This window comes from Epargyreus clarus, unplaced genomic scaffold (genome assembly GCF_041222505.1).
Source record: "Epargyreus clarus isolate Ecla_fem2 unplaced genomic scaffold, WU_Ecla_fem_2.2 ptg000003l, whole genome shotgun sequence".
NCBI lineage: Eukaryota > Metazoa > Arthropoda > Insecta > Lepidoptera > Hesperiidae > Epargyreus > Epargyreus clarus.
The window spans coordinates 703,831-724,239 of NW_027332211.1; the positions used below are offsets into that span (position 1 = coordinate 703,831).

General features: G+C 33.2%; 1 protein-coding gene across 1 annotated transcript in view; it reads right to left on the reverse strand.

The window, feature by feature from the left end:
• The window catches only part of Corin (corin serine peptidase), a 109,827-nt gene that overhangs the window by 61,761 nt on the left and 27,657 nt on the right, over window positions 1–20,409 (reverse strand). Inside the window, exon 3 of the mRNA XM_073082413.1 lies at window positions 3,484–3,571. Coding sequence (XP_072938514.1) covers window positions 3,484–3,571 — 88 coding nt within the window. The remainder of the gene's footprint in view (window positions 1–3,483; window positions 3,572–20,409) is intronic.

The following is a 20,409-nucleotide window of genomic DNA, read 5'->3' on the forward strand; positions in this document are numbered from 1 at the left end:
GGATTGAACAATAAAGTTATACATAATTATTTAGGTCACAGCAAAAACATTGGAATAAAATCATACATTAAACACGGAGGACGCTGTAAGCAGCTTAGTGGCCACTGTAACAGGTACTTTCACAGAAAATATGCATATTAAAGTACAGAAAGGTATTAAAATTATTTTCACCATTCGTATATTCGCGTTCATTCACATTTCTATGAAAGCCAGGTTCAAGGAAGACTGTTACGGATATGTCCAATGTGTAGTACATTTTATAAAAATGCTAAAAATAGTTGGGTATTAATATTTACGTTGTTAAGGTCTACTACGATTGAAAACAGATTTTCTTTGTCAATAATTTATTGTGAATCCTTTGCTGCCACCGGCACTCGTAAAGTCGGGAACGATTTTTTGCATATGCGAGTGTAAATGTAGACTGTTTACAAAAATACCCAGGTTTTTCAATTGTATAAGCATTATATACATATTATGGCTTCATTGGCTCGTATCTCCATTTAAGACAAGTGTAATTTAAAACAAGCTAGCATACGCGTGGTGGTGTCAAGTATGGCATTTTCCACTTCTACTCTAAATCGTAGTCTTATTACCCTTCTACGAAGGCTACTCGTAATAATATTTACATTATTTTTCTATGTAATTTTATTAATTGTGATGTGATGGTCCTATCTTACAACTGAATTTTAAACCAGTTAACCTTAATTGACAGAATTGAAATGTTGTATACAACTTTACTTTGGATAACAATATTTTCATGACCAACATTTTCTCCAACTTGGCGGATTTTGCGGACTTTTTTGAAATAGCAGTACAAAAAGCTTGTTTATAAAAACTTGTTCACTAAATTTATTTTATTGGACCATGTACATTATTCTTTTGAATTTTAACAAACTGGTGATAAAACTTATAAAAATACAAGTAGAACTATCGGTTACTGGCGCCATCAGCGTGCCAGTAAGTGGCTTAATGCTTCATTAGGGTCCTTATTTAACTTAATTATGCGGTATCTCGAGCACGCGCCGGATGTACCCGATACTGTTAATGGCTTTCGAGTTAAATTTGCCTTCTTGTTCATTATCTTGATTAATATTTTTAGAAGACTGCAGTCCAAATGGTTGTATTTCAAATAAAAGTTCCTTCTAATAGTTTAAAAAGTGACCTTTTTAAATTAGAGTTGAAAATTAACATGTTGCGCGTCTGCATAGTGGTCCAGGATACTAGTAATTAACTGTGTAATGTATTATTTAGGCTGCGACAAATTATTTTTGAATAAGTAGTTTTAAATTAAAAAAAAATGTTCTTAACTATTTTTTGGCCTACTTACGCAATGAATTGAGATCTACGAGTACAACAGATCAACCCTGAAATCACAAATGACTAACATCAATCCTACAAATTGGACTTAAAAGAGTATCTTAAATAAAAATAAATAGTTTTAATCCTTACAATGTTATGAATCAACACAAGTAATTTAAAATGAAAACGAAAAAGAACGAGTAGACTATTAAAATAATTTTGCTCAAAGCTACGGAGAAATACTCGTCCTTCAAATTACATTGAAATAAGTAAGTAGTCTTGAAAAGTTATTATTAAATGCCAATAAATGTGTGCCACGAAATTATATTATACTTACCAAAAGGTGAAGACTTCAGAGGTATATATATTTTTATTCAATAAAATATCAGATACGTGATAGCGAATCTTAAGCAGAAATTGCTTTATGGTTTCAATTAACACTGCACACACGGAGGGTCCAAGGTCCGAAATGCAGGCACGCGCTTCTTGTTTTCTAAACTTATATGCGTAATAATCAATAAACACTTGGTTTATTAACCAAAGAAAACGTCGATAGGAAACGTAAGTATTGAACCGTACCTTAGGATATTTGAAAAAAGTTTTCTAATGTATATTTATTCCTTTAACAATACCACTTTTGTCGATAATTTTTTTATCATTCGATAAGAAGACCCGTGCTGACAGTCTGACACTGCTGAGCAGTGGGCCAATAATACTCATACATTGTTGGATGGTTAGTGATAATGATGATAACCATGAAGGAAACTCGATAAACCGTTCATTACAGTATGTTTAATATGAAAAAGTCATAAAGGAATCATTTTTGCAAGCGCCATATGATATTGCATGAACCGCAACTAAATAGTGTTTACAGTACCACGATACGTATATGACACGATGTCATTATGATGTCTGTGAAAATATTGCAGTTAAACTCAATTTTGGTTATTCAACATTTAAACAAGGACATTATGTACACAGTAGTAACATTGCTGCTATAAGGCAGACATTTGTATAGCAAACAATGACAGACAATCCAACCACGTATGGTTTTAATACCATTAAATTAAAGTAACATAAAATAATTCAAACTCGTATTGATGTAGTCTACATTAGTCCTATTCTATGCATGTTCAGACAATGGTAGTGTGCACCTGTCTAGACTAATAAATAAAATTGAAATGTCAGTCCGTAGTTGCAGATATAAAAATCTAGAATTCTAATCTACAGTTCTTGGATAGTAAATTGAAAAATCGTGCAATTGGAAAGACATAGTACGTCGTTTATAATACTGTAACTATTTATGTAACATATGAAATACACTATTTTTTATAACATAACCACGTATGCGTACACCAGGAGATCATGAATGGGTTGCTGGTCCTGAAGCCTAAGAACAGAAACTAATACCGGAACGAAAAAGAACGGCTTAAAAAAGTGAACCTCCCTTACCATTACCCTTCAAAGAAAAACAAAGTGGCGCTGTTACAGGCGACAATTCATTTCATCCATCCTTTAATTTTTGCACCATAGATATGCTTGTACACTATACTTTTATTAAGGCACGACAAATCGATAATTCGTTTTGTCGTCATAAATAACACGAGATCGTACAGTAAAATTGTCTTCTATCTTCTATGCAAACTACCAATAAGTAGTTTCTATTGACACCCACTGAGCTTGACTTAGATTAATACTTCCTGTCAACCATTGTATAGGTGGATAACGTATTTGTGTATTTAAAAATTTTGAGTTAGTAATAGTAAGTTAGCGCTAACATATTCGTATTTATCTATTTAATAATATATGCGTACGTAAAGAACCCGTGTTGGGTTTTCGTTCTATATCGTTCCGACTTAGTCTTCAGGCTACTTGATCAGCTTTAGATCCAATTGTTAGCAGATACTCATGGACTGCAGTGATCATTAAGTAGCTACATTACTTATCATTCTTGCGCATTGTTAAACGCTGCTGTTATTTTGAAGGTTTTTAAAGTAAATACACATACCGATATTGGACCTTAGTCTCAGGAGTAAAAGGCATATGTGCAGTGTAACCGACCTTAAGTATTAGGTACACCAATTATATGTTGAGTTACCATTGACCGCCAGGAGGTCTGCATGATTCTCTTTACTTTAATTTCATAAAAAAATAAAACATGTTGGAGAAAGAAAAGTGACTTACCGTCCCCTAACGGAGTCTACGTCATCATCATCAGCAGCACCCGGCTGCAGTTGCATGCCGCTCTGAGCCCACGTCACCGTCAACCAGTCTGTTGACAAAAAACTTACTGTTAATACCTCTTCACAAGGTTACCATTAACAACTTTGTTAACAACATTTCATCCATAGCGCAATGTGTAAAGACATATGTATAAATCATAAAGGTAAATAAAAACTGCCAATGCAACGGAATCACCCGTAAAATCCTAAAAGGCATTAGGAGGTAAAAGATTCGTGTTGTAGTAACCGTGTTAGTATGTTGATTGAGCACAACACACACAATTTTGTTGGGAGATGCATTGCCCATCTGCTCTTACAAGTTGACACTATACGATAATGCCGGTAACCGATTACACGTTATTTATAACGATAGAATATGATTGAACTTAATATTGGTTATAGAACAAGTATGGTTCGACCAAGGGTATCTCTTCACACATTTATGGTGATGGATATCTTGCGTTTCGGTAAAAGGGTGTGAGTGCCGGGTGACTTACATATTGTGAGGCGTCTAAATCTTCGGAAATGGCAATCTGAAATTTTAGGTCAATACGATATAACATACGAAACGGGCATATAATATGTACACTTTCTATGCCTGGCAGTTTACCATCTGATGGACACATGGCAAACGAGTTGCTAATTTAATCTTATACAAAATAATTTTAGAGGTATTCATAAAGATTAAGCTATGATAATTACTACAGGCAATATGTCATAGTCATGATAAGTGACGTAATAAATCGCACTTCTCCGAGCCAAGTATCAGATAAACTGGTTGATATCCAGGTTTTAGAAAAAAATATGAATAATTGTGGTTGTAATATATTCTGGTCTCGTGGTTATGGTGATTAATGCATTCCTGTTTAGCTTCCCCTGTTTAGCTTCCAAATACTTAGAATGATTTACTGTTAATCCTCTCATCTACTCCTACTTTATTATAAAAGAAGGTTAAAAGGGCTTAAGAATGAAATGTTTTGAAACAGCTTTAATGGATATGGTTTCTAAACCGATTAGTGCAATTACCGGCACGAGCGCTTCAGTGAAATTTGCAAGCGGAAACTCTAACTACGTGCAAACTTTATTCTACGTAGAGGTAACTTTAAGTAGACTACTTACTCTTAGCAACTTAATCCTGTCGAGGATATATATCTGCCACAAATTGCGTATCGTATTACGTTGTACAGATCGTAGTTTGATTCTGACTTACAAGTTTTTTTTTTTATGAAAATAAAGTAAACAAAACGAGTTCGCGTACTAAAAATATTATTATTGCCGTCCATGGGCATACTAATAGCGGAGTTAAGCACTGTTGTGTTCTGGTTTGAAGGATGTTTCTGGTTGTAAGGGAGACATACTTTCTCTAAGCGTTCCAGCTTAGTCTTCAGGGTGAGCGGCACATGTGTGGCCGACCTCAGGTAAAAATCTAGTTTTATCTGGAGTTGATTACAAATGTGCATGGGCGGCAGTGGCCTCTTGCCATCAGGTACAGTCCACCTCCTCGCCACATCCTCCTCGTTATTCCTATATTAAAAAACGCTTACTCTGATAAATATAAATATAAATATTAAAATAATATTGTTGCAAACGAGCGGTGCTATAGGGACGCCTTGGCGAACCCTACAGTAGTTTCGCGAAGTAAAGAAACTCAAGAGATCTGTCACAACTAAAAAGGGCTCCCGGGATATTTACAATCTCCTTGCGTATTCATGTCGTCTGTATGATTAAATTATGTTAAACTCTAGAGGGCGTATGGTTGACGAGGGTCACGCGGGTGACCTCGCGGCCCGCGGTCTCAGGATAAGTGCCTCAACATTTTTTGCAGTGATTTCGTTGGATACTGTTTTTGTAGTCTTTAATGTGGAAGGTCGTGGAGACGGTGAGCCGCATGTGGAGATTTATAGCCTAATTTAGAGGGACGCGGTGAGTTTAGTTCTATTATATGAATGTTATACTATTAAATTTTGTTATACTAGAGTTTAGTTCTATTATATGAATGTTTTACTGTTTTTTAACAAAAAACGTTACAATATGTCATTTAATCTACTCGTAGCCTGGTTTCCATCACGTTGTAACATGTTTTCATCAAAAAATAATTTGTTACATACCTAACTATAAAAACTGATTGAATAAGAAATATCGTGAAAATTAAAAATGAAAAAAAGAAACCCTCTTTACATATACGAATTTCTGTTGGATATGTATAGGAATATCTACAAATATTAAAACATGTAAAATAATTCAGTAAATTAGGCAACAATAAATAATGAATTTAAAACTGACAACAGAAATGTAAATAAAACTATGTTGATCGACTGCTTTTCTGTGATTTTACGCGTCAAATACAAATTGCATTACTTCAGTTACAGAAGAACAACATATTACGTCAGACGTGTGGTGTTCCTCGCCGGCTCGAATCCATAAGATTTATAGCAACGTGATATCTAACGAGCAAGTACTTCAGCTTCTCCGGGAACGAGGCAAAGGTGAATTGGAACAACTACTTCACGGAAACGGATTCAAAACTAATAACACTCTTGTTAGCATAGTACGAATATTATCTCGATTATAGGTAATTTAGTGGTTACATATTAGATTATACGTATAAAACAGAGGTGTATGAAATATATCATAATTATATTATTAGAGACCTACATTTATATTGTAGTTTCTTTGATTTTATTGTTGTTAAGAATACAATGCTTGGATTAGAAAATATTACCTAATCTCATTACTCTGTTAAGTATTTACAAAGGACATGCCACAAAATGTTGCATATTTCTTGTCATATATTTTAAACGCTATTTGAACTGTGCGGGTAGTTTTCCGGTGTTTAGTACGTGAAGCCGTCTAATTTAGTTTAGACTGCTTATTCGCTTGAGACTGAGTCTTAAAAGACTATTAATCTTATTATAATTTGTTATGGACACCCACGGGTCGTAGTAGGTACTTAATACTAGACCGGGTCTTAAAGATACTTAGCTATATTTTTAAGCATGACGAAGATGAAGTTGAATTTATCAAAAAGCTATAAGTTAAGTAACAGTGTGCTGTGGCGATTGTCAGTTGTTAACGGCACTACGTTATATCTATATAGTGTAGTTCTGAGTTCTAAAATGAGATATTTTTAGGAAAAATCATACCATATCTTTTATTTTTTTTTTTGATTTAAATAAAAAAATCAGAAGATGTATAATTTCCTTCCTTTAAAAATACCTATACATTTTGATGACACTGTATAAATAATCCGCATCATATTACGTGGTAGATATACTACTATAAATATTAGGTACGTAGGACGTCATTTGTTAAAAACCTGGAAATATCCGAACTGAATCGGTATTAGAATTGGGCATGAATTTAGCGCACTTGCGTTATTTCCCCGGTTCATTATACGGGAATGTTTCTGGAACGATGTGGTGTGCGGCGCGTGAGGAAACTACGTTTGGCGATTCTGCTCAAATTGGCACATGTCATGGATTTACTTACATTGAACATTATCACGAACCGATTTGTAGATAATATAGAGAATTTGGTGTGATCTATATTTATTTTTATAAATACTTCTCCAAACTGATTCATTCCACATAGCCTAAGTTACAGAAACTGGAAACAGCAAAGGACCTTGGGTTCTTTTTATGACGTAGACACCCTTAGTGGGTGGGTCAAGGGTAATATTTAATAAGGAATGAGAATTTGTTTGAAACATTCCTGATTTCAAAGCCTAAAAATAATGGAACGTCTGTTTTTGTAAAACCAACCTTAAAGTTTGTATTACGAGTATATCGTGTTATGTATTACGCGTATGAACACCATGATAATACTAGATTCAAATAAATGGCAAGAAACGTGTTAAACTACCATAAAAGTCCATACATAAAAATTGAGTCAGATTTTCATAGCTCTATTCACAGTTCAATATCGGGTTCATATCGGCACTAGACGGCAAGTGTAATAAACCAGATTCCAATATCTGCCGAAATGCAGATTGAACTCAGTTGCAACTAATATCCCGGGCCGCAGACATAACCGATCTCAGCGAATTTAATTGCGATATTTGGAATGTTTTCCATTTGTGTACTGAGCAGAAGCCGCCAATATTATAGAAAGCTATAATATTGGCGACTTTCGCGATTAATTTGAGATATCTACTTATTTTTATTAATTTATGAGACAATTACTTGTTTGCGGCGCTTGCTATATAGACAATGGGTCCATATGGTCATCTGACATGAAAAAAAATCATGTCAGATATGTCGACCAGGCTTGTGACTGCTTCCGGTGACCAAAAAGCTGGCGGCTACTTTGCACAAAGATTAAGTCATGCCGTGCAGCAAAGTAACGCCGCCAGCGTTTTGGCAACCATGCCTCACACAGAAATTTTAGATGGCTTATTTTACTTATAATTTTTAAAGGAGATGTTTCATTTTCGGCCATCTCATGTACACTATATCTAAAAAACACGAATAATTTGTATAATTGAAGAAAAATACACATATATTTTGATAACCTAAAATATTCCTGTTTAAAAATATTTAAAATAAGCATTAAATTATATAGTCACAGGATATTAAATATTAAATATGGCGGAATACTGTCAATGTCATGTTTTCAAAACTGTGCATGTCGGTCAGGGAACCTATGTGTACCCCACACATAGGTTAATATACTCTTTGGATGTCGGTAATTCTGTATTTCGCTGTTTTTGTCGTAAAGTTATTGTTACTTTACAACCTGGCTTTTGTTTTGGGTATCCCGTCATTATTTCTGAATTTAATTAATTATTTATAATAATTATAACAAAACCACCTTTTAAATAATATCTGGTTTTATGGATGTAAGTGACATGTCAAATTAAAAAAGAAGAAGTTGTCAATTTGATATGTGTAAAAGTGGATATATACATATTATATTATAATAGAGGAATCCAATGTAAACGTTGAATAAATATGTACTGATGAGAAGATTCCATTTCAATCCTAAATATGTTTCTGCGATTTTCGTGCGATCGCTGTGGATTGTGTTGACAAGGATTCAATATCATTAGGTAAAATATATATCAGTTAGTTGTATTAATCGTGAAATAATCGTTAATCATTTTAAACTGGAGAAGCTATTCTTTTTACATTTCTCTTTTTTTAGATAATTACAATAGCAAGACATTCTTGGGATGACAAAATAATCAGTTATTATTGCAACTGCCTCGCTGGGCAACGAACCGTACTCGTAGGTAGCTGCGCTCACATTATGACCATTGTTTAATGTTTGGGCTGATCTCGTCACAGGATATTACAGAACCTGGTACATGATTGGATGAAAATATTGATAAGGGAAGATGTTGAAAATGAATAAATAATGTATCTAAGTGAACAATAAATAAAATATTATCTAAATGTGTACTTAAAGTTGTTTTATTTACACACTTAAATGGTTTAATTAAAATAAATTGGTATAGAAGTAGGTACATATTTTGGTATGTTTGTTTTATAAGATTTATGAAAGTAAATATAATTAATGTTTATCAAATATAGGTATTGTTTCTTAATCCATACAGTACAATATTTATATATCTACGCCCATTCGCGTAAAAAATATATCAAAAAGTATATAATGTATATAGTAAGTTAAAATAGAATGACAGATGACATTATTACGGTAATCACTACCGCCATGATGTTTTTCCACTGTTGTGTTGCAAGTTTAAGTGTAAATTATTGTTTTTAAACAATTAAACGAACATGATTTGAAGAAAATGAACCCTTACGAATTGTTTTTTGCATGTTTTCTTAGTTTTTAGTATAGTGTACAAAAGGTGGCCGGGAGCCCATACATTTTGAAACATCTCCTTTGTAAATAATTTCTTTTTTTTAGTTAATAGTTAAATTTATTACTTTTGTTACTTTAAATTTCATGTATGTATAATATATATTATGGATCTGAAGAATAAAATATATTCAAGATTATAATTAAAAAAAATATACTTCTTTTTTTTCGAATTTATATTTGGTTCAAATATGATTCTGATAGTTATTATACAAATCTGATGCGTATTTGCGATGGGTTGCGTATTTGACTCTGACTAGAACTAAGGGATACTTTTAATTTTCTGTTCTGCAGTTTTCCACATACACGAATAATCACTTCAATCTATCGCATGTTTACTTCTAAGTTATAGAAGAAATATTATTTCATTAAACGATGATAAATATTCAATACTTTCCAATGATTGTACAATTTTAATAGATTCCTGAAACTGTATATCGACGTTTAGAAGGAATTACATAAACAACTTTACTGTAGAGTAATTAATTAATGTTTAGTTTCTTATGTAAATAAATCGTTGAACAACTTTTTCCTTATAGTGGCGTTATTTCAACAATGCTTAAAAGTTATTGCGATTCCATAATATAGCTTTCATAATTTAATAAAAAAGATGTTGGTTTTCTTCACTTTTTTCTCTTCTTTTCTATAAACGAAACGAGGATAAATTATTGTTTTCTTTCACTTTAATAAACATAGGTAGATTATTATCGACGTTCAAAAATAATTCTGTAAAGAATCTGCATTTAAAATATTTTTACTGCGATATTTTGATTTATAAGGTGTTACGTTAGCTTAGCTGCACAATAGCGTCTTTATAGGTGGAGGTGTGGTTCAAAAGGCGTGCCTCCTAGTAGATTTATCGTCCTCCCAACTGGTAATATTGAACCGTACCGCTCGATTACGGCCCGACTTTGTCTGATTACTTCGGGGCCATTACTATTCAGCGACCAGTCTTACGAAGTGCGACTGCTTTGTGACGTCATTTAAATTAAATGTGTTTGTGATGTATACAAGAGAAGGGTTTATTCACTGTTTGGTTTGGAGGGAAATTTGTGTTTATTGATTTCCTAGCCCATTAACGCTGCGGTATGTTTGTATCTATATTATACATAGCTCTTATTATTTTCGAATAATAAAGTGGCCTTAATTATTTCTTGTAACTTTAAATAACTGTCAGTGAAAGTCCCGTTAAAATCAGGTCAGCTGCTTTGGAGATAAGCCTAAAATTTTATTTTATCTGTCTGTCATTTTCACATTACTAACAGATTCTTTGATTTATTTATTTCTGTGACATGACACTATGAAGGTGTATTTGATACATTTCAGTTTCAGAAAAATCTAAATGTAATGTAACATTCGTAAGAGAATAAAGCAACGTTGAACAAGCAACCCTCTACGTTCTCAAGAAGCACCAACATAAAATGGGAATCATATACTTACCTAGTTTGCAATTCTATGGGAGATACGATATTCAAACGTTGTGAGCTGGTATAATCGCTTAGGCTCCCGTGGGGAGAGATACTTTACAAATACGTCTTAAGATGTTGGGTTCAGGGTTAGAGACAACAGTTTTGATATGTATATAATTCCATAACATTCTTGTACCAATGATGTCGTGAACAGATTAAAATTATCTAGTGTCTACGGAATACAAACACTTCTTTGAAGTGTAAAGATAGTAAGTATCACTACGTTTCGTTTTCTACGTTATAACAGCAATTTAGCGCTGCTATGATCTGGCTTGAAAGGAGTAAAGAAGTTTTAGAAATATACTTACGAAGCTCGTGTCCCTTACGAACATGCAGTCCATCTGATGCTAATTTTGCGCATCAACATCCGTAATTAACCGCACATAAGACTAAATTCCTAAGATTGGCCACAGATGTGTTGATGTGATGATCCTGAGATGAAGTTGAAAAACCTCGGATAAGTGTCCCCCTTATCACACTCTTCAAACCAGTACACAGCTAGCCTTAATACTGCTGTTATTACTCAAAAATAGGTGTGACGGTGACGCCTCCAAAGTCAAACCACAAAGGGTTTCATAATCTTTTAAACAACAAAAACAACAACAATCCAACAACAGTCTATTCGGAAACAAACGGACGGTAGTGACCACCTAACGCACATCATGTAGCAGGTTCATCAGGGTTCGGTTTACTACGTTAGATTTCAAAACACACAAATGTTTGTGAGTAAAGTCCCACCCCTACATCAAGACGTAAAGGTCGAATTGATTTTCCCGACGGCGCAGAAACCGATCGCGGAGTTCTCCGGGCTTTGCGAGTGTACTCTAGTGCTCTGCTACTTGTTATAGTAACTATTGTTGTTTACCAAGAGTGCTTCGAGACTTAAAGGAGTTTTTCTTATATACTTTAGAAGATGCATATAAAGTGGAAAATTTCAGTTGCATTTTTCAAACATTTCCATCAGTATTTTTACGTACTAGCATATTGCTAGGCCTCTCCGTCTTTTCTAAAATAAGGATTTTCACGTTAAGCATTTTTTCACAAACAAACCTCAGTCACACATACTTGACAATTACAGCTTGAGGTATAAAGGTATATTTGGATGAGAGTTAAAATAATATTCCTTCCAAATGTATACCTTAAGGCTAAAGGGTATGTAAACTTAGCTATTTAATTTAATTTCATGTTCATAAGTTAAACTTACGAGTAACACAATTTATATAATAACCCTTGACCTTTTCCAAAATATTTCATATTTGGCAGCTTTTAATAAGCGCATCCCACAGCCTGGGCGTAATCCGGGCAATAAACATTCCAATCACGGTCAGATTATTACACTTACCCCAAAAATTTCACCAAACTTTTACCCTAAAATTTTGTCTGCGGTAAATCATAAACATGTTACTGGCCTAGTTAGGGATAGTTGGGCGCAATAAACGATATTAAGGGCCCTACCTTCCCACTTATTGTTTTACGGACACATTACATTAGAGTACGGACTCGAAGCGTAGTGTAATTTTGACGCGATAAGTTACAAGGGTTGGTAAGAGGTGCATAATTACGACGCCATAAAATATTTGGATTGTAATTTAAGATCAAATATTAATGCCTACACGTCTGGAAACTATTCATATATTTTTAAATAATTATGTTTATTTTAAGTGTACAGAACTAGACAACTCTTACATTATGTATATACCTACCCATATGAAATAACAACGTAGTCTTCAGAATATCACGTAGGTATGTACATAAGGTAAAATTAAACTTAAATATTTGTTGATAAAAGTACCTATGCAAAGCTTACTTCTAATCTATTCTCATTCAGAGAACTCCCTGAGACAATAATAAATTGATACCGTTGATATATGTCACTTGTGCACTAAAAATAATATATTTTGACTATTATAGTTTGATTTCAAAACAATTATTGTTTAAACAAATTTCCACAATGAAGTTAAAGAGATGTTTCAAAACATATTATTTGTGCGACCTCGTCGTTTTAGCTCGTTACGACTTGCTTATACTAAGCTTATGCTTGTTTCACTTCGAACGAGCAACTGATAGCTGTTAAAAAACCTTTTCTGTATAAAGTTTAGTGTAAGTATCTATAGAAAGTAATAACTTTAATTACACCAGTAATAAAGTGATAGGAGAACTATAAATTTAAAAGATAACAGTTTATACTGACGTTAATCTATTTGCGATGTATGCCCAAAATTAATATTTATTTTACATATTTTTCGTAACTATAACATAGGCTGTTTAATCATGAACAGCTATCTCCGTGACAAATAAAAATTACTAATTGACAAATTCACACAACAGACCAGCTTATCAGCATATCAAATGAATAAATCTTTAAACCGACAAATACAATAGATTCCGTCGTTTAAATTCATACGTTTCATTGTACTTGTCTGACAAGTGAAGGCAAACTCCTCAGCGCTCGATACCAACGAGCTTAGTTCAACAGCAAATATCACGTGTGAGATGATCGCACTCGTACAATACGTATGTGTGCACGAGTAGTACGAGTACAGGGATGAGGGTATTAAAACTAATGTGAAGATAAATGTTTACTTGAACGTAGAATTAATTGAAAAAGTTAAAAACGCCAGGAAGTTTTGAAGGAGGGAAGTTTTTAAAATACTTTCTAGATAATTTCGGCACCGGAGCAATCGTCATCGCAACCAGACGCGCAAAGGGTTTCAAGTTTGACGCTCTGCCAGGCAGACTCCTAAATGGTGAATGTTTTCTACTATGGCGCTATAAATACAGAAAACATAATCGTTCCCCCCTCAAAAGTATTAAAAAAAATATTCATTAAATTTCACGATACATTTTTCATAATAAAAAACGAATTGAAATTGTAGATTTAAGACGAGTCAATATTGTTCTGGGATTTCACAAACAGAAATAAATGCTGGCGAGACAAAATCCGGTCTGAGCAAGTATTTGAACAGTAGCAGAAATTTTAAATACGTTAATTAAAAATTTTTTTATGAGCCAAAATGCTAAAAACACCCATCGTCCAGTTCCGTAATACGGTTTTTTAATAAACACTTATTGACAAAACAAACGAACATGCACCTCGTCAGGTGCACCGTTTACCATCGTAAAGAGTAAAATAAATAATCCCGTATAGAATTATTAGACCCTAAGATGTATGATACTGTTAAAAAAAATGGTATGAGTTAAAATATTGAAGTACGAGATCTATCGCTCTTCCATAGATAAACAATAACTATATTCACATACCTACACTGAATGGATACAGGGTAGGATAAACTTTTACCAACGTTTCATTTCAATATGTCTGAAAGTCCTTTGAATTATTAATGAATATTCGTTATACATCGTTTAATTAACAACCTTCAAAGTTTTCTAAAACTGATTAACGTATTAGTCGCTAGCCCATGTAAAGTCAACTTAGACTAAAAACATTACATATGATCCATGCTATCTAAAATGTAAAGAGGGACCTGTGTCCACTCATAAATTTTAATGTCATTCTAATTGAAATTTACACACAAAATTCCACATTCAGAACAGAATTCAAAATGATGTCCTAGATTAACACGAGTTTATAATGCAGAAACATTTGTGTGGCATACCTGTATCATGGTTTAGATGTGCCTAAACTACTGAAGATAGAAGCTAAGAATAAAAAAAAAGTTTGGAAAATCCAAAAGTGCACGACTCATAATGCTCATTTAATTATGAAATATAAAAAAAAAAATTACATGGATATATATAGATATACAGTCTTGTAGTTTTCGTTTTTTATTAATTGCAATTAAACGACACTGAATTAATTAATCATTCGCATTCAGTGACCTACAATCGTCGATTAGAATTAAAAAAAAAAAAATTAACTCAAATGATGGATTTTTGCACAAGTTACGGTGTTTTCAGGTTTCACACATGACGGACAGGAATTTTTTTTGACCTATTTTGTTGTTTTTTTCCAATTCTATTGCAGTAAATCAATTTTTAAAAAGTATGGAATTAATCTCCATTAAATTATCTCGACAATAGTATGCAAAATATCTTGATTCCGTGAACTATCAAGGCTATAAAAATAAAAATAGCCGCCAAAATGAAGCGAAAAAAATTTTTCGATCGTAAAGCACTCTCTGATGCTTCGCATCGTGCAGTCGTGCAATAATAAAACACCGTTTTTAAAAAAGTAATCCTAAGAAAAAATCGAAGCTTACATTTTAACACTGGCAAAAGCTAGTGTAGGATAAGCAAAAATCATTTGAAAATTACGGACATACAATGCTATTTTATATGTATGTATTTGGGTTAAAATTATATTAGTCTGTGAATTTCATCAGCGTGGTTGCTTTGTACGTTAAACGGTGTTTATTTAACGACGGTGTGTGTGAAATTCCGGCTCTACTGAGCAAATTAATTTTGAGCCACCCCGCCTACTTTGTATTAACAAACAATTTTCATACGAACAATAATAACAATATAGAGAATATAATTGAATGAGATAATCAGTTTATTTAACTTTAAATAAATACTATATTCTTGGGAATGCGATTTGAGCTCTAAAGGTTATCTATACTAATATTATAAAGAGGAAAACTTTGTTTGTTTGTTTGTAATGAATAGGCTCAAAAACTACTGGACCGATTTTAAAAATTCTTTCGCCATTCGAAATTCGCCATTATTTTGGAAAAAAATAGGGTTCCGTAAGATATTTTAGAAAAGTTACTTATTTTGCGTACGCTGCCTAAACTATAAAAGATAGAACCATAAAATGTTCTAATTAATTGTAGATCTTATAAATATCTACAAGTCCGCGACAACAACAACAACCGTAATGTATATAAAAGCAAAAAGATACTTACGTTCAAATCATATTAATCAAGGTTTTGACTAAACTACTGAAGCTAGGATTATGAAATTTCGACTGTAGCTTCATTTTATAAAGTAGATGTGCACTAAGAACGGATTTTTTGATATTCCACCTTTAAAGAGGTTAAATAGGGGTTGAAAGTTAGTATGAAACTCCGTCAGTTTTAAAGCAAACTCGATGAAAATTAATATTCAGCTTTGTAATTTAAAATAATGAAAAACTTATCTAATAGTTTTTCCAAAATCATGCCTTAAGGTGGTCAAATAGGGGTTAGCAGCTGATTTTAAATTTGCCAATTTGAAAGCCAGCACTATGAAAGTTAACCATTACCTTACAGGTTAGATATAATGGAATTTTAATTATATCGTTTATGGGAAATCAACCCTTATGTGGGTTAATTAAGGGTTGTAAGTTTGTATGAAAGTCCCCCAGTTTTGATGTAATCTCTCTGAAAATCGGTTTTTGGCTTTTCGGTACAAAATAATTAAACACCTATTTCAGTGTTTTTGGAAAAACATCCCTTAAGGTCGTTAAATGGGGGTTGGAGTTTTATTTCAAACTCCGTTAATTCGGAAGCAAGGACTGTAAAAACTTGCATTTGGCTTCTCTGTTGGAACACCATTAACACTATTTATAGAAAATCTACCCTTAAGACCGTAAAATAGGGGTTGAAAGTTTGTTAGGAAATTCGCAAATTTTGATGCAAAGTTTTTGAAAATTGGTATTTGGCCGTTTGATTAAAAATAATAGAACACCTATTTTACCGTTTTTGGAAAATCAACCCTTAAGGTCGTTTAATAGGGGATGCAATTTTATTTTATAATCCGTTAATTCGATAACAAGGACTGTAAAAATAGCATTTAGCTCTTTGGTTCGAAATAATAGAGCTTCTTTAACACCGTTCATAGAAAATGTACCCTTAAGAGGGTAAAATAGGCGTAGAAACTTCGTATAGAAGTTCGTAGTCCACTAATTATAGTTTTAGTGTATGTTTTTGAAGAAAGCTTGCCCAATTATGGTACACAGTGTCGAAAAAATTATGGAAAAAAAGACTTTTATTTATGAAATATTAAAGCAACTTTATCGTTAAAATTGTTAGAGGTACAAATTTACAATTACAGTTATTTGTATGTCATATTATATTTTTTTACGCGGGTGAAGCCGCGGGTTCTGCTAGTTATGAATATATAGCGATCCACTAAACTACCAAAAAACATATTAAAACTACAGTTCAAATGAACTTCGAAAAATTTCACTTCAAGACATTCAAAGCTTATAAAAACTCAAAAAATTATATTTCTCAGATCATTAAAACACATTTAGTTAACAATAGAATCTCAACTGAACAAAATAAGTGAGAACAGGTGGGTTTCCGCGATCCAATGATCTAAGTAATGGACACGATTAGTGCGAACCTCGGAATGTTTTCAATTGAGTAGCAAGTCCGTTAGGAGTGTTTCCGTTCATTTTCTTTTCCGACGTAAATAAAGATATCCTCAAGAAGTATTTGTTTTAGAAATAATTCGCCAAGTACTAGTCGAACTCGCACATGGAGGCTTCCGTACCACCAAAATTAAATGTTAATTATTTTTTACTTATTTTCATTTTATTATTTTCAACACTACTTAGTTATATGACACAACAATAGATGACGTTGGGGTGATGATGAATGATACGTAAACAACTTATAATAAAATTAAAATAACTATATTAAAATATGTTTATGGTTCTTATTTATATTTATTATAATACCAGTTGTAGTATCTAGTAATTAATATTTATTTATTGATAATACAAACTGATTGTAAAACTTTCAACCGTCTTCCTAGTACCGTTTAACAGTTGGATCGAAAAATGCCGAAAAATACCGGTTTGTTGTATGGACATATCCCTTTAATATTCAACTTTATTTTATTTTTAGTATTTGTTGTTATAGCCGCCACCGTTATGTATCTTCTGTAAAAATTTCATGTGTCTATCTATTACGGTTCCGGAGATATAGCCCTGTGACAGGCCAACAGACGGACAGACAGCGAAGTCTTTGTAATAGGGTTCCGTTTTACCCTTTGTGTACGGAACCCTAATAAAAATTCCAAATAAACATACAAAACCAAACTATAACTGTAATACATGGTTACACCCGCATGGACATCAAATCACTCTCAAATTGGATCGAATGCCTATGTTACATCGACTACATACTAGTATGTGTTACTCCACCTGAGGGCTATTACCTTTACATACGTAAATTAGTATTCGAATTTGAATAAATTATTGTATAAAACTTCTATATGATTATCAACGGTTAATTAAACTATCAATTTATGTTAATTACATGTGAAAAATATTAAATTTAGGGAGACGTCCAGAATATGGAAGGAGAGGTTTGTAAGGAAAATTCCAGAAGGCAACTTAAAATGCTATAGAATTTCGTGAGCTATTCGAAATTCAATTTCAACATAAAATTTCCATAACGATTCAATATTGCAAAGATGCAAAGTTGAGAGGACAATTCAGCTTACTGAAAACTATATTATCCATGTAATTTGACACGGGTGAAAGGAAAGAGGTAGAAAGTAGGTAATAAGCTTTTGTTTTCAGGTATAATGTTTTTTTTAAGTATGTATGTATACAATTGTATTTATACACGACGACGTCGGAAGTTAGACAGCCTTAAAATATGTCGTAATTAGTAGATATTACATAGAAACAATTTTGATACTAATTAAATTAATATTGAAATAAAAACAACATTGAATAAATAAACGCTTTTTAGACTCACAAATGAAATGTATGTTCAATAATAAATAAAACAAAATTTACTTTACACAACATTTATAAAAATATGTTGCAAGTGTTATTTGTCCAAAAGTAACACAAAAAATTGAAATACGATTTAAAATGGCGTCATATACTACATAGAAAAGTATGTTTTTTTTGTAATATAGGAGTAGCAGACGAGCATGCAGTCCACCTGATGGTAAGTGGTTACTGCCGCCCATGCACATCTGTAATCAACCCCAGATAGGATTAGATATTCCTTCCTGAGGTCGGCCACATATGCGCCGCTAAGGTAAGGACTAAGCTGGAAGGCCTCAGAAAAGTCTGTCTCCCTTACCACACCCTTCAAAACGGAACAAAGCAGCGCCTAACACTGCTGTTATTAGGTAGAAATAGGTGTGGCGGTGGTGCCGCCGGAGTCAAACCACAAAGGGTTCTACCACTTTCAGCAGCAGCAGTATTGACAGCAAAACCTCATTAGATCGATACGCTAAACTTGCTGAAACTACACCCTGAACGGTCTCCTAAGGCGCCAAGAGATAGTAACATTTTTTAATAAAAATATTAAGTTCGCAAGTAACGGCACATTGAGTACTCATGTATGTACAATAGCGGCCCCTGTGTCACTCCTTAAGTAGTTCTCTAATTACACAACTTGTTCGAGCTTTAACTCAAACATTCGTAGAAGTTCCGTAACAAGTTACACTCCTCAGCCACATCTTTGAAAGTGTAATGGTCGGTAATGTTCATTTAACTAAATAGGATACAACTTATGAATAGGAATTTCGAAGCGAATTCGTAGCAGGAGTAAGTGTCTGATCTTTGCTTACAGCTGTGACTATTGCAAGTTAGTTAACATTTCCACATTAATTTACGCTCAAGTTACAGTGAAAAGCCTTTGCACGAAAATTCCACTATAGTTTATCGAAATTCCTAGTCATATTAATAATGATCGATACAAAGCAAGTTACTCGCTTTAGTTACAGGACGAAATCTTCTTAAAATATCAAAGCTCTTGTGAGATTCTTCCTTTAAACCTCCGCGGACACGCCGGCTTTAGAATTTTCAAAAGAATGTACAGTGCCTTATCTCCTTTGCGTGCATAAAATACGATGTATGTCTTTGTTATACAAAGTCCCCACTTAGCTACCAGTAAATCCTAGATTCTCGAAAATGTATAATGGTCATTGACCTAACTAGTGAGGATTTCGGATCTACCCTGATATATATCTGAGATACAATAGAATGAACGTGATTTAAATGGAAAAGGTTCTACAGAACTTATCGAACTAGAGCCGTTTATTCTAGTATCATTGTAACTCAATAAAAAACCATGAACCTGGGTATATTCTTACAAAAATAAAACAAAAATTACATAGCAAAAAATCCACATTAACACTACTGAAACTGGAACAATCCGTATTCTTTATGGATATATAGTGAAAGGTTACAAATAGTGGTTACACGGATGACTGCACTCGCCGGGGTCAAGTGGTTCAACCCTTCGATTTCCTGCAAAGTGTTCACATTCATCGAGATCCGCTAGAAATGTATTAGTAAATCAAAAAATGTATGTACTTCGCTTTGTATATCTGCAATGAACTGTATTATTTAACTTTATTTACATCATATACGTGTATGAATTGTTAAAAGACACTAAAATAATTTAGGCTTCGATGTTTGTGTATTTTGAAATAAAAGAGTCGATACCAGAAACCGAATTGCTGTCGTCCAAACCAGACCTGTCAATAACAGGCATCCCCTGATTTTACAAGCATTAATTTAACTTGCTTCCTATATGTGTAGATCGAATCTTGCGACTGAAATTAGAACTAGTTAACTCAAACGGATTGATCTGAAATTCTTGTTTTGTAAATGCATTGCGATTAGATCAATGAGATCATTCTAAATCCAACATGCGGATGTCCCAGTATGGTGCATC